The sequence below is a fragment of the Vulpes lagopus genome, chromosome 1 (genome assembly GCF_018345385.1).
Source record: "Vulpes lagopus strain Blue_001 chromosome 1, ASM1834538v1, whole genome shotgun sequence".
Classification (NCBI taxonomy): domain Eukaryota; kingdom Metazoa; phylum Chordata; class Mammalia; order Carnivora; family Canidae; genus Vulpes; species Vulpes lagopus.
In genome coordinates, this window is record NC_054824.1 from 15,185,677 (window position 1) to 15,201,392 (window position 15,716).

At 52.8% G+C, this 15,716-nt stretch overlaps 1 protein-coding gene across 1 annotated transcript; it reads right to left on the reverse strand.

Moving 5' to 3' along the window:
* Positions 1-937: 937 nt before the first annotated feature.
* Positions 938-13,012, reverse strand: PRDM13 (PR/SET domain 13). Its single transcript, XM_041747244.1, has 6 exons — positions 12,869-13,012; positions 11,214-11,345; positions 10,796-10,916; positions 6,433-7,118; positions 5,276-6,363; positions 938-1,403 (listed from the first exon to the last, which is right to left on the reverse strand). Exons 1-6 carry the CDS (start codon positions 13,010-13,012, stop codon positions 938-940), a joined length of 2,637 nt encoding a protein of 878 aa, XP_041603178.1.
* Positions 13,013-15,716: the final 2,704 nt, after the last annotated feature.

Sequence of the window (15,716 nt, forward strand, 5' to 3'; positions counted from 1 at the left end):
CCAAAGTATGCAAAAGCATATGTGGATAGAGGGGAAAAAAGGTAGACAATACTCATGATATTTGGATACCTAATATATTTCACTTTTAATAAAGTTTCCTCGTTCTACATGAAAATGTCCCTCAATCTGTTCGATTCTGATTGCAAACATCTGTCTCTTATGCTAACACGCTCATCTTTATAATAAATTGTGCTTTCATTTTTATCTATTTACATGAAATGCTAAAATTTAAACAATGAAAACATATTGCACTTGAAATGAAATGAGTGTCCTTAAAGGATTTACACGCAGGCATACAGTCCACACAAGCTCGGCCCCCTTTTTTAAGGGCCCCGGGCCGGTTCCCAAGCCAAAGGCTTTAACAAGTTGTCCGTCGTACAACTGGTTACACCTAATTTGAATTAAACTACAGTCGCAGATGACAGAAGCGCTCCTTTTCATCTTTTGTAGGAAGGTCACCCAGCCCAGAGCGAGCGCCACGCTCCTTCTGGAACTAAACACGTAGGCCCCGCCGTCTGTTGAGTCCTCCCCTTCACAACTCACACCTGGGTGGCCAAGGGTCGAGTGTGACCTCCCGACGGCGCCAGAACCTCTGCCCCATTCCCCCCGGGAGGCAGCAGCAGATGGCGAGGGCGCCGCAGCGCTGGTGCCGCAGCTCCCCGCCGCGACAGGGCAGGAGCACTTCCACAGGGGCTGGTTAGGCGCCAGGGACTCCCTCGGCCTCCTGCTGGGCGCTGCTGCCGCGGGAGGGGGCGGGCCCCACGTTTCCCTCCCCCTCCCCAGGGCTCCCAGACCCCACACCTAAAACGGCGAGGCTCCCACACCCCTGCCCCAGCCCAGAACCCGAGCCCCCCGCCCCCCGCCCCGTTCCCGGAGGGAGAGCGAAGCCGCGAGCCGCTGGAGCGCCACGCTCACTACCTGACCCTGCGGCACCCACTCAGGCGGCCACCCCGCCAGTGGGTCCGGGGGTTCCTGGGGATGGGGGGACAGCACCCGCCACCAGGAGCATCCCTGGCTCCAAGGAATGAGCCAATGGCAGCGCTCGGAGCAGAGGGAAGCCGCCAATCACTGCCCTCTGGTCCCCGGCCCTCCAGCACCACGCCGCGGACAGCTCCTTCCGCTCCCCCTCCCGCGGCCCTAAGCTAGAACCCCGCCGCCGCCCACCTGCTTCCCTCCGAGTCCGGACGGGAAGTGGACTTTCCCCAGGGAAGAACCTCGAGGGGTCGCAGCTCTCGCCGCGTGTTCCGCTCCCTGCCCCACCCCTGAGGGGAGACGTCCGCGCGCTCACCTCCACCCCGGGCTTCTGCACAGCCGTGCATTTCAAAAATGAGTGAAAACAGATGAAGAACGTTCTTCCCGTGCGCTGAACGGCTGTGAGGCCCTTGAACAGGCGGATGTCTGAGCTTAAGATGGAAAGACGACTTGATAAGGGGCGTGACGGACGGACGAAGTTCCTCTTTGGCAAAAGTGTGAAAGGCCTTTATTTACTGTAGCTGGGGCCAGTTTGTCCGGGGACAGAAGTGAACCAAGGGGAGAAGGAGTGCTAATGACTGTAAAAGGGGTAAAAGGGCGTCCGCCCTTATCTTCCTGGTTGATGTCCTCAAAATGAAACCGCAGAATTGTTAGGGTTATTTTAATATTGTGTGAGAGCTCACTATGCATCAAGCTTTATTCTGAATTGTTTACCTGGTTATTTTATTATTGTGTGAGAGTTCACTATGCATCAAGCTTTATTCTAAATTGTTTACCTGCGTTAACTCATTCCATCCTCACAACCTGCCTATTGCTTATCTCAACTTGTTTTACAGATGAGGAAATTGGGGCAGTAAAGAGACTGGCCCAAGACACCAAGTAAGTGGTAGAGGCAAGCCTAGAACCCATGTCTGATTTATTTAGGTTAGCAAAACATTTTAATGTCCAAATTAGGGCCCAAACAATCTAGATACTTTTACTTCTAAAAGACATAAATGTTCTCACGTTTTTTAATCTCTTGATACAAGATATTTAGCTAAAATCTTAGAATCTTCCAGTGGAATGAGCATAACCTTCAAAGTAGCTATGGTCATCAGGATGAGAAGGATCAAGGTTTGGAGGGTGGGAATGGAGACAAAGGGATTGGAGACTTCCTTTAGACGTCTGATTCAACTGAGCCGTTTAAATAAGTAGTATTTATGTTACTGGTTGTACATCACTGATTGGACTTCGTCATTAAAATAAATAATCACATTAATTATATATGATAATGCACACATCCATGGACAAATATGCAGGTTATCTGAGGCGACCTATGGAGAATTACAAATGACTTGCTGTTAAGAAACTCTTAAGTCTATATTCAACTTTCATTTTTTATATTGAAATTTGTTTTAATAACCTAGTCAGTATCAATTTACAAAGGGGAAAAGAAAGCTGCCAGTTTGTTGTTTCATTAAATCATTATCAATTTTAGGGCAGCCTGGGTGGCTCAGCAGTTTAGTGCCGCCTTCAGCCCAGGGTGTGATCCTACAGACCTGGGATCAAGTCCCACATCGGGCTCCCTGCATGGAGCCTGCTTCTCCCTCCACCTGTGTCTCTGCCTCTATGTCTCTCATAAATAAATAAAATCTTTAAAAATAAACAAATCTTTATCAATTTTAAATGTATTTCCTTTGACCAAACTCTTTTTAATTTATTTCTTTAAACCACTAAGAAAAAAATAATAAACGACTAAGAGTTATAGGACTTAGTAGGGAGCCAAGTAATGAAAGAAAGAAAAAAGACTTTTACAGCAGATAAAACTTTTCATGTTTTAAATCTGGGCAGCCTTTCTCACTCTCCCTGAGGATTTAAACAATCTGATTTCCGAAAGTTTTCCAATATTTCTCCATGAGGGTGGATTTTGTTTCAAGCAGTAACTGCTTTGAAGGGCAGGACTGTGATACTAAGTAGGCAATAAGAAGCCCTGGGCGTCTAGAGCAAGCTGAACGGGCAGATGCTTGGGTTCACTTCCAGTTCTGTGTGTCAGGGAATCACTGAACCTAGTGGGCCAAGCCCATGGTCATCTTCTACAGAGAGGAAAGAATTGCAAAGAGCATAAGGATTTGGCATAAGGTAGACCCTCAATAAATGGTAGTATCATTGTCACTGTATACATGTGTTAATCCACATGGATTTTTTTTTTTCTTTTTGGGGCTTTCTTTTACAAAGCAAAACATTTTCTGGTCAGCCGATGCTAAAAACCTAAAATCCCTTCCATAAGTTAGAAAAAGTCTTTTTTGCAAATCAGCCCCTATAGAAGTCAGATGTCCTCTTCCTCCCCCCACCCATGCCTCTTGCTAGGACGGGTTAGAAAAAGCCCCTGCCAGCCACCCAGTGACTGAGGCCATGTTTCCACCTGGGAGACAGCTGGGTGGAGACCGCTGCAGTACTCAGGATTCAGAAAATAAAAGTCATATTTAACTGAATTAAATCATCCGGATCACATCCAGACCCTTTGGTGACCTACAAGAATCTTCCCACCAACCTCTGGGAAGAGCACTACAGACCTGGTCTTAGGGTACCTGCCCTTAGTTGAGGGAACAGCTAATCCTCCACTTCTATGTAACTTCAGTGAAATCCTCCCCTGGGGTTATGGGGTTGAGGGATGACATAGGAAGGGGAGAGGGTGCTTTCCAATTTTAGCCCACAGAAATATATTATTTATGATAGTCTTCCATTAGCTAGCATTAATTTTTTACACCCATAAACAAAGTCATTGTTTCTAACTTTGGCCTTCTCCTTATGGGCCTCCCAGTGTCCTTGAAGTGTATATTTTCTCTTCTGTAAAATGGGACACATACCAAAAGCACAAGATTATTGGAAAGAGTGCATGGAGAAAAGAAAACTACACAGACCGGTAGATCTGTACCTTCAATAATATCCATCCTCCCTTAGCATTTGTTGAATGAATACTAAAGTATAGGAGTCATAAAAAGCACTGAGCAAGTTTCCCTTGTATGCTTCCCAAGAAAAATCCTGTCAAAAAGATACAGAACAAGAAATAGTGATTCTATAGTTCTATAATTCTTTTTTGATGAGGAAAATGCATTTTTTTTCCTTGAAGGTCATTAGTTCTTTTCTAAACCCAAAACCTCTTAGCATAATTAACAACGGTTTCAGAAAACAATTGCTTTGCCTGCTATCTGGGGAGCCTGTGAAGTGCACATATTGAAATGGTATATTTCCCTATTAAAACACTACTTAACATTTATTTTGTGAATAATCAAAGTCTTTGAGTGTCCTGATTCATTTTATTATGGAGTCTCCTCATCAATTGTTTTCAAATTAAGCTCTTTCTTTTTTTTTTTTTTTGAAGGATCTGCTGAAATCGCAAAGTGAAGAAACTGTCACTTGTATCTTTATTTTTATTAAAGATTGCACAAACTGGAACCAAGACCAAAATACTGAATCCACTGTACATCGTTCATTATAAGACAACATATATCACATTTGTACTCTACCAGGTAAGACATGTTCTTTAAAATTATATATTGCGTGCTTTTAGATTCATGCTTTAGGTATTTTACATTTGCCATTACTCTCTTATAAATAGTTGCAACCTGACCAACGTGTACACCTGCTACCCCTATGTAGTCAATGCGAGAAGGCGTAGTAGTCTTTGACACGAGAACCGATGCAATGGAAACAAACGTATGGACGTCACGTCTACCGAACTGTGACTACTGTTTTGCCTATTGAGTGAAACGCTAATGTAAAACACACACACACACACACACACACACACACACACACACACACACACACACACCATCGTTTCAAAAGGCACAATTTCCTCCACAGAAAAGAACAATTTAAAAAAACACACGGCAGTTAAAACCGGCGCCCTCAAGGGCGCTGCGAAGTTCACGTTAATGCGATCCTAAACCTTGAGAGCCGACCTCCTGGGCGTTTGGGGGGGGGGGGCACCCGCGGAGTCCGAGGGCCCGGGTGGGGGGGGACGGGGGGGTGGGCACCCGCCAGTCCGAGAAGCCCCGCGCAGGAGGCCAGGCTTGTCGGAGTCGCTTCCAAACCTTTGCTGGGAGTTTGCGCATCGGACCTGGGACCTCTCTCGGTTCCCAATCTGGAGCCCGGCCAAAAACAAACAAACAAACAAACAAAAAACCAAAAAAAGGGGAGAGTGTCAACCGGATCCTTCACATCTGCAGGGGCTCCTCTTCCCCCAGGCAGAGCTACCCCCGCCCCTTCTCCTCTCTGTCCCCGCGCTCCCGACCCACCCCGTCCCCAGCAGGCGCGTTACGCGTGGCGCTGGCCGCCGCCCCCAGCCTCGGGGTCGCTCTGGTCGTCCGTGAAGCAGACGTCCACGTCGCTGTCGTTGTCGCTCTTGGGCTCCCCGGGCTCCGGGCCGCAGTCGGGCCCCGCGCCCGGGCCGTCGGCCGCCTTGGCGAGCGCGTTCTGTCCGGGGTGGCGGGACTTGACGTGCCGCTCCAGGTCCCGGCGGCGCACCAGCACCTTGCCGCAGAACTCGCAGCGGTAGGGCGTGTTGCCCTCGGCGTGCAGCCGGATGTGCTTGTTCAGGTTGCTGGGGTCGCCGAAGGGCCGCAGGCACACTTTGCACTTGAGCGGCTTGTAGCCGGTGTGCGTCCGCATGTGGATCTTGAGCCCGTACTTGCGCGAGTACAGCTTGCCGCAGTAGAGGCACAGGTGGCCGGTCTTGGGCTTGCCCGCGCCGCCGCCCCCGCCGCCGCCGCCCCCCGCGCCGCCCGCAGCCACCACGCCCGGCGCCAGCGCCCCCGCGTCCAGGCGGCCGCGGCTCTTCCCCGCCGCCACCTCCGACAGCTGCCGCGTGTGCATGGCGATCTCCCGGTCGATGCCAGCCAGGGAGCCCAGCTCCGCGGGGCTTAGGGCGGCCGCCGCCGCCGCCGCCGCCGCCGCCGCCGCGGCAGGTGCGCTGAAGTACGAGAGGGACTCCGGGTACTTGAGCAGCCCGCCCAGGTGCAGCTTGAGCGGGTAATACGCGGCGGCGGCCGGCGAGCCGCAGAGAAGCTCCCCGCTGCAGACGGTGAAGGCCGGCATGACGGCGGGCAGGTGGCCGCACTCGCCGGCCGGGTAGGCTTTGAGGCCGCCCGCGTCGAGGCCGAGGCCGAGGCCGGGCAGCGCGCAGCGCTCGACGGGCAGCGCGGCGGGGGGCAGCGGGGCGAAGCGCGCTCCGGGCGGCGCGGCGGGCGGGGCGCGCTCCACCTGCTTGAAGGCCGACGCCTCGTCCGGGGGCCCGGGGAGCAGCGGGAAGCCGCGCAGGGCCCCCGAGCAGGGAAGGCCGGGCGGCGGCGGCGGCGGCGGCGGGTCCCCGGCGAGCAGGCACTTGGGGTGGTGGTGCTGGTGCGCGTGCTGGTGCGCGTGGTGGTGCGCGTGGTGGTGCGCGTGGTGGTGCGCGTGCTGGTGCGCGTGGTGGTGCGCGTGGTGGTGCGCGTGGTGGTGGCCCGCGCCGCCCGCCGCCGGGCTGTCCGCGCTTCCCGGCCGCCCGCCCGCCCGCCCGCCGCCCAGCAGCCTGCCCACCGCCAGGCCGGGCCCGGGCTTGCCGCCGCCCTCCTCCCGGCAGGGGTCGCCGTGTGCGGCCGCGGCCGCCCGGGCCGAGCCGGCGGGCTTGAAAGCGGAGCGCGCCCCGGGGTGGAAGGCCAGGCCGCCGCCCGCGGGGGAGCCGCCCACGACGCCCACGACGCCCACGAGGTGGCTGTGTCCCCGGGCGGCCCCGCTCGTGTCCGGGGCGCGGTCCGGCTGCTCCCGGGCCTTCCGGGACGGCCCCCACTTGGCGGGCGGCGGCGAGGCGGGGGGCGCCGCGGGGGCCTCGCGCTTGATGCCCTCCCGCGCCCCGCAGGCCTGGAGCGGCGGCGCGGCGTGCGGGTGGGACCGCAGCGTGCCCGCGGGCGCGGCCGCGGCGAAGTCGGGCGCCGGGGCTTTCGGAGAGAAGGGAAGGCCGGCGGCGGCGGCCGGGGCGGCGCCCTGGCGAGCCGCGTGCTCGGGGTGCAGGTAGGCTCGGCCCCCGCCGCCGCTGCTGAGCCCGCAGTGGAAACGCAGGTGGGCCTTAAGGCTGTTGGGGTATCTAAACGTCCTCCAGCAGTACCAGCAAATGTAGCGCTCCTCCCCTGGGCGAGAAAGAGGGGGAAAGCGACCTCGTGAGAGGCGAACCAGCCAGGGGGAAATAGGTTTGGGCCAGCGGGAGGGGGCGGCACAGGAGTATTCCTGGGTCCAGCGAGCGAGTGAGTTAGTCGGGTGGCCCCCCTGGGGCAAGGAGCCCGAGAAGCTCCAAACGGTCGACTCTGTCACCACCTCCATCCTCTGGGATTACTCAGGGGCCAAAGGGGTGACCTGTGCCTTTCCAACGAAGACTTCCTCCGGGCCATCCGAGCAAACCTTCGTTGGGAGGGCAGCGCTCAGGCAGACTGGCCCGGGAAGAGACCAGAACAGAGAGCAGCTGTTGCTTTAAATCAAGTGTTGAAGCTGTGCTGTGCCCGGGCCCATCTGTTGGCGTTTGCAGAATAGGTGGCGTATGTCAAGGAGTTTGGATAAACTGAACAAAGACCAATCTAATGGTCGTGAGCGCCTCATTACCAGACGAGACAATATCTTGTATGTATGGGCCATATGTAATCATTCCTTTTCATAGAACAATGCCTTTTATGTCCACTACCCACCCTTCCCACCCCCTCCCAGCCTTAAACATTTTGCCTGAGGTCTTCCTGGAGCGTGACCAACTGAAGGACCACATAGGGACTATGATCTGCTATTCTTCAACATTATTTGTATCTTTATTTCCTCTTTAACCCCATTTAATTTGATGAGAGAAAAGAAAAAGCCCTATGTCCTGATATTCTAAAAACTGAAGGATGATGTTGCATTATCTTGTCAGTTGTTCCACCTGGAGTAATTAATTAACTCCTAGATAGCTGCATGAATCAGACTTAATAATTTAATCCTTGGAAAAGATAGTTTATTTTTTTAATGAAATGAATGGATATATATAGAGAATATATATATATATATATACACCATATATATATACCATATATATATATATATATATATATATATGGTATAGTCAGCTTTTAATAAGTGTACAATTCTCTACCAAGAACTGTATACATGTTTTTGGTGTCAAGTCTGTTCTCATGTTTACTATTATTAACATTAGGTTTTTTTTTTTTTTAATTTTGCCAGGATCTGGGAATACAATCAAGAGACACATGTATGAAACAGATTTTGATCACATGGTGGAGGTTAATTTTCTCTTAATAAGGTCTTGTTACATCTGGACACAGAACAGCAGATCTTGCAGTTGGGTTTCTTTTTTAATGTGGTGGCTGATTGGCAATACTGAAGGATGTCTGTGAGAAAGAAGTTAGTTGAGCCACAAGGAAGTACCCGAAATATGTCTGTCTCATTAAATTTGGTGGAAAAGTTAAATTCCCTGTCCCCTTGCACACAAGCATCTCAAACTTCTAAAACATCACTACAAAAACAACCAAAAGAAATTCCAGATCTTCCTCCCTCTTCCTGTATTTTACTTTTGGCTCTCCATAAAGCAAGTAGTCCCCCTAGATAACTAAGATGGAAGTTCAAGTAAAGATCTGTTTATGCCAGCTGAAGCCAAGGTAGAGCAGAAAGCAAAAGGGGAGAAAGAGGATCTGCCTCTGAGAACCTACCCTAATTGTATATGGAAGACTTAGATAAAATCATTCCAATATTTCTATTACCTTGTATTGAATAGCTTCGAAAATAAATCTTGAAGGAAAAAAACAAAAGACTTCCTGGGTTCTCTTGATCGGTATGCTGATTTAATATCTTAAATATCACCTCCCTTCTCAGAACCTTCCTCTCATTACCCCTTTTTAAAGAAGGAGTTTTCAGAGGGCTGCTTCCCCAGAATGACTCTACGATTGCAAAGCCAAGAACGCTTTATCCCTAAAACAAAGGGTCCGTACTCTCCTTAAACTTACCACGGAATTTAAACCCACTGGAGTTAGTCAGTATTGGAAGAATAGCAGCCATCCCTACTTACTTCTTTCTCAAGAGTTAAACAAATGCATTCTCTGTTCCCATATGTCCCTTTTTTCAGTTTATCCTGACCAACTGACATATTCTTTGGACTCTGATTACCAGCCTATGCCAAAAGTATCAAACACACTTCATAAAGTGACTTTGCGTCCTCTCCTAAGTGTGACCCTGAGATTGCCAAGATTTCAAGCATATCAAAGGTGGGGAAGTCAGGGTTCAAAATAGCCCACACATTCCCAAAAGGAAAATGGTGTCTATTCTGACATCTGTTTATAAGCTCAATTGGCTGAAATGAAAACACAAGAGCCACCACTCAAACAAGTTGCTTTTGTACTACTTGAGAGTGCCTAAGGACGGGTGTTCTGTGAAGAAATGTATGGCCCCTAAAGGTCAGCAGCTGTTAGAATAGTCCTGTAGTGGCAGACTTGAGAGTTCTCCACCACGGGGCTTTTATCATGTTTCTCTTTTACCGGAAAAGGTTGACAAGAGAATTTAATATAGTGTGATACAAGGAACAAACTACTTTAGGATAATGTTCTATGGATACCATACACACAAATCTACCCATGAGACTGATACTTTGAAGTGATTCATAGTTCTGAATAAGCTTCATTCTGTCTTATTCATTAAGTGTTTCTTAATTCTCACTTTTGTATTAATTTCCTTAACCCAATTTCTAAAGGGATGAGAGTTAACCAGGCAATTCAGGAGGAGAGCATGTTAAGATATTTCACAGCATTCATCGTGTTGACTTTAAATATAACTGTGTCTTTAGGAGAAATTGCAAACTAAAACAATTGTCAAGGAAAGAAAGGAAGTCAGAGAAGCTTTGTGAATTAAAAGGGAGGTCTCAAGATCTTAACTATTTTACACCTCCCAGCTTTCTTTCACAGAAAGTAGTCTTCAGTGTTCTAGGGAAGGTTTGAAAATGTTCTTCTCTTTAGTTACTGCCCCTTAATTTGCATAAATCCACTCTTGGCTTTGGAAAGGATCAAATAAATCTGAGAAGAAACTGGGATACATCCCAGATTCAATTTAAGTAGGGAGGGGGAATGAATAAATACCATTTAAATGGAAGGGCCTCAGTACCTGCCAACTGACCAGCTGTAAGTACCGTAATGTTTCTAAAATGCTGTAGAAATAATTAACTCTCCTTCAAACCAGTGAAGAGATGCCCCTCCACCTTCTAAAAGCATTCCAGGTTTGAGTTGTGTGTTTTGGAATTCATGATGTGATTATATGTAAGGCTTCTTCCTTGATTCTTTTTTTCTTTCATTGATTCTTAACTGAGTAAATAATTGTCTCTGGGTATGCAATAGGAAAAGATGACCCCCATGAAGTTCATAAAGAATATCTTTGGGGACACCTGGGTGGTTCAGTAAGTTAAGCCACAGACTCTTGGTTGTGGCCCAGGTCAAGATCTCAGGGTCAGGAGGTGAAGCTCCATGTCAGGCTCCACAGTCAAAAGGGAATTTGCTTGAGATTCTCTCTCTCCCTCTGCCCTTCCCCTCCCTCAATAAATACATCTTTTTTAAAGATAGAATGTTCTTTTCTCTGCCATCACAAGGCAGATTATTGTCGCTGTTATCATTTACAGTACATTTTAAGGAGGTAGTGGTGACATTGCCTCTCCGCCTACACAGACAGGGGGGGTGAATTCAGTTTTACATGGCTCAAGAGAAAGGCCCTGGGGTCGCCTCCAAAGACAGGAGAAGGGCTGGACTCTCACCCACCCCCCGCTGGCCCTGGGCGCTCTCGGACGCGGTACCTTTTTCGTCGTGCGTGGGAGTCGCAATCGTAGGGATGTCGAACCATTGAGCTAAGGAGTTGGAATACCACACGGTCAGCTCCTCCCCTGGCTGGACGTCTCGCAGTGCTCGGTAGAAGATCTGGGACACAAGGAACAGGACAGCTTGTTGTCATTTCCTGGGTAATCGGTCTAAAAACAACTAAGAGCAACGGTTTGATCGTCGTTCTGACGCTGTGTGACCCTGGAAAATCTATTGGACCTCTCTGAACCTCATTTCCCTCATTCTTCAAACGGGGAAAATAATAGTATCTACCTTACAGGGCCGTCGGGACGTGTAAAGGAGACCTCCAGCTAAAGCGCTTTGCTCTTAACTTTGGTGGCCACCTCAGTAACGGTTAGGTAGGTAGAATTGGCAGTGGGGGGACGCCCACAGTACCTGTCCTCCGGGTAAGTCTGCAATAGCTTCGAGAGTCTGTTCCTGGGGGTTCCTGGCTGCCCGGATTAACCCTATCCATTCGAGAGGAGAGCCCCCCGACTCGTCCACCAGCTCCCCTCTCACCATGCGCACCTGCAACACAAGCAGTGGTCGTTCTTCCCCGCGCCTCGGCCAGGCCCACGACCCAGAGGGAAAGTTCACCCAACACCCCCGCCCTACTAGGAAAATGGTTGTGTTCACTCTGGCCGGACTGCTGTGGACTGCTGGGACGAAGGTAATGCCTAGGACCCTTGCTTAGGGGGCGCAGGGGGGAGAGGCTGGCCAGCCCAACAGTTCCCCCTATCGCCCCACCTGGGCACCATCGAGGGCGGGCGAGAGCATCCCCCCCTGAGCGACTGGAGGGGGGGGGTCTAGCACCTAGACGTTCCCACCCCCGGCCCAGTTCTCGATCCTGCGGTTCTGAGAGCAGCGGGGACACCAGGGGAGAGACGTTTCGAAGTCGGCACCAAAACCCAGAGTTTCCTCCCACCTCCCGGTCGCGCCCCCGCGTGCCCGTTGCACGGCCCCGCGGTGCGGAGGTGCCGGCGAGCCCGGCAGTGAAAGTGTGTGAACAAAGCGGCCGCGGGACCACCGGCCGTTTAAAAGCAATTAAAGCGCGTTTAAAGAAGAAAGCCTTAGGCCGACTGTGTGAGGAGCCAGATGCGGGTCCCGCTGGCTGCGCGCCGGAGGAATTTCTTTCGAGAAAGCTCTCGGCAGCGAGCGGGCAAAGCGAAGATGCTCCCAGCCCCCCGCCCCCGCCCCCGCCCCCGCTCCCTGCACCGGGACCCCTGCCTCCTTTCCTGGGCCCCGTGGGCCGACCCTCGCCTGCCGGGACGCCTCCGGGCGGGCGGAGGCCTTGAAAAGCCCGCTGCGGGCTGGGGTCCGTTCGCCGCTGCGGGAGCCAGAGCTGCCGGGGTGACCCGCCGCCTCCCGCCTGCGACCCCGGACTCTCGGAGCCCGGCTGCAGGGGCGCGGACCCGGTGCCCCGCGCGGGTGGGCGCTCCTCGCCCTGGGAGCCCCAGTCGGAGCCGCCCCCTGGCTCACCCTCTCTCCATTTACCGCAACTGCCCAGCAGACATCCGCGGGGGCTGGGGGCGAACCCGGGGGGGGGGGTGGCTAGGAACTGAGAGTTTCCCAAGGATCATTTTTTTCCCCCGCAACACATGAGATTAAGTGATTGAAAGGTCGATGTAAGCCTTAAATTAGCGCGTTGAAGGGAAGGGGGTAAGAAAAGTCTTCACCGCCCTGCGCGTTGTGTAACAGAGAAAAGGCGCGTCTGCAGAGAGGCCGGGGCCGCCCCGCCTCTGGAACCAGACCCCAGAGCTCCAGGGAAACCGCGGGCTCCGAGGGTCCCGGCGCGTAAGGAGTCCCATGCACCCCCACCCGCACCCCGGGAGCTGTCCCCGGTCAGCCACGTCCTTTGCCCTCAGTTCGGCCCACGTCCAGCTCTCGCTTAATGCGACTTGCAGGGAATGACCGGAGTCCCCCAGGCCACCTGGCCGAACTGGCAGGTGACGACTCCATCACCCCTTTCCTCCACTTGCCCCATCTACCCCTGCCGGGGCCAGGGCAAAGGGAGGCGGAAGGCTGGGGGCGGAGGTCGGAATGGCTAATACCTTTTTCTTGGGCCCGGGTTCCCTGCGGTCTGACAGGTACTTGCCCAGCTTGAAGGTTCCGGGCACGGGCCCGAGGCGCAGGCCCGCCGGGATGCAGCAGTCGGCACTCACGCTGGTGGCCGGAGCGCGGGCCGCTCCGTGCATCGCTGCCGCCGCCGCCAGGCAGGCGCTGGGGCGCGCGGGGTCCTCCGCAGGGCGCGAGGGACGAGAGCCCGAGCGGCGCGCGAGCCCGGGAGCCGCACCCCGACGTGCGTCCTCCGCCCGCGGAGTGACGCGGCCGGGCATGCACTGCGCCTTTTCAATCGGGGCGGGCGCCTTTTGGCACCGCGAGCGCAAGGGCGCGGAGTTTGGTGAGAGAGTTGCTCTGCGGAGCAGCTGCAGAGTCCCACCCGAGAGGGTCACATGGAGTGGTTCCCTCAGCCCTCTGCATAATCGCGGCCTCTGAATGGCTGGCGCACAATGGTCCAGGCGACCTTCCCATTCCTAAAAATCCAATTTGTCAAGGGCGAAGAAAAGGCGCTGGTGAATCAAAGGTCCGGCGGGACCATTAATCCTCAGCATGGGGTATTGTCCTCGAGACAGTTACGATATTTTAAGTGACAAATCCACTGTATAATTTCTCCATAAATTTTACTTCCTTTTATTGTTCGCCGACAAACCAGTTTTGGGAAATAAGTGACTACTTTAAGTCTACTTGGCTGATTCCTTTGAGCCTTGGTCTACTTCAAAGATTTTTAATTCTCTCCCCTTGGCTTTATTGTAAAGGAGATTAAACAAAGAGATGGGGACTGTTTGGAGGACTTGTTAACTTCTATTGATTTCTGGCGTGTGCCATACAGAAATTAGGCAGGTACTTGATGGGAAAACACCAGAAAATACCTACACTTTTTAAATAACGGCCATATTACCATTTCAGGGGATTGGGTCCAGGCCAGTCGTCTATTCAGAACCGCCTTTTCGTTCCTTCTGTCCCGTTTCGCCCCAAAATATGAAGCGTCCGGACCAGTTTTAGTAGACGTGGACTCAGTGGTGTACCCCGGGCCCGCACTTTCTCTGGGAATGGGAAGCGGCCTCAGGGCTGCGGCTTTGCAGGGGCACCTGCGCCCTGTCCTCACCAGAGGGTTGAAGAGGGGTGCTGCCCACTGGGTCTTTTTTTTTTTTTTTTTTTAAATCAGGTGTCCCTCCCATGCCACCGGCCAACTCCAGCCCTGATTTCCTTTTAGGTTTTGAATCGAGAGGAAATCCTTGGGGCTAACTTTTTCAAAAGGTACTCACTCTATCAAAGGTTACGGAAAAGAGGGTGGGGTGGGCATTGGCAACCCCTCCTTTTAGCCGAGTTCCTGAACTGCGACAAGGTGCGTACTTGGGGAGTTGAAACCAGAGGGCCGGAGTGCTCCTCGTTTTAAGGAAGCCTCGGGTTTGTGCAGAGACATTTCTTTCCATAAGGTAACTAAGTCATTGAGTCCCTTGCATATCTGTGACAGCTCCGCGCGTACCTGCCCCGCGATGCGCATCCTGGGCGCCGCTCCCCAAATCCTACGCACCAGGATGCGGTATCCGCCCCCCCTCCAAGGGGCCAGAGAGGCTGTGGGTTTCCGGCCTGTGTCGGAGGCCCAAGCACTGTACCCCCGGGCGGAGGACTGCCAGCAGCCACTACACGGAATTGTCCGCGGAAGGCCTGGTTCTTGGGACCGAATGTGATTAACGACAGCGGCGGGACGCAAGGTGGCGACACCTGTAACTCAGCTGTGGTTGGTCCGACAAGGCCCTCAAGGAAGCTCCGTGGCACCCCTCGATGGAGACCTGCTTTGGGGCCTTACTGGACACTGTCAGGAGACTCAGGGCCATTCAGTCTCTGCTCTGATCATTCAAACCTCGGGGATGTGTCAGTGAGTCACTGCAGAGCCTCATTCTCGGAATCCGTAAAATGGGAATGATGTAAATTTAGCTTCCACTCCGCGGTTCACTCCGGTTGGTTGCGAAGGTCTATAGCAATGGTCTGTGTGGACAGTGGATGGCGCTCCAAAACTCGAGGGTTGAGGAATGGGGGAGTCCGGGTCAGGTCAAGGGTCTCAGGTCTGAGCATCTCCAGTCAAAAGGCGCGGTGACGCATGGATGGCGGGTCTCAGTGCTCGCTCAAGGCCTGTATAGACGCGGCCGCTGAGGCGCGCAAGGGACACTTGGCGGGTCCGGGCTGCCCCCCGCTGCGGCCCCTCTGACCCTGCAGTCACACCGTGCCCAGGGCCACTTTCTGAGGGAGCTGCCTCTGATTTTTTCCTCCTAATCCTCCAATTGCCCCTCTTCGGGCTGCGAAGGCTGCTGGCGACGGAGAGGAGGGAGCCTTTGATCCGGCGGCCCATGAATGGCAAAAGCCGGGGGAGGGGAGGAGGAGAGGAAGCCGCTCCGAGGAGTCGAGGGCAATAAATTTAAGCCATGAACATGTCCCTCTAACCTCTGGCCTGGCGACTCCAGGATGACACCCAGTTTAAATTACCAGCACTGCGAGCGGGAAGGGGCGAGCGCGGGGCCTGGGTTCGGGGCTCCTCCCCGGCCCTCCTTAATGAGTGAAAAAGCGTGAACGACACGCGAACAATTTTATCAATAGGACCATGTAAAGGCCGACTGTGAGGAAAGTTATTTATTAATATAGCCAATTGTGGCTGGTTCCCAGCCCCTCGAGAAGAAAGGGACTGCGCCAGAGGCATTCACACCAGCTCGCCGAGTTTTATTCTGTCCTGTGGCTCAGAGTTGAAGTTCCCCAAGTGAAATAAATTGTCCACAAAGGAGGAAAGGAACACATTTTCTTTTATTTTTTCTCCCCTAAAAAGCAAGGGTGAAACCAATCTAA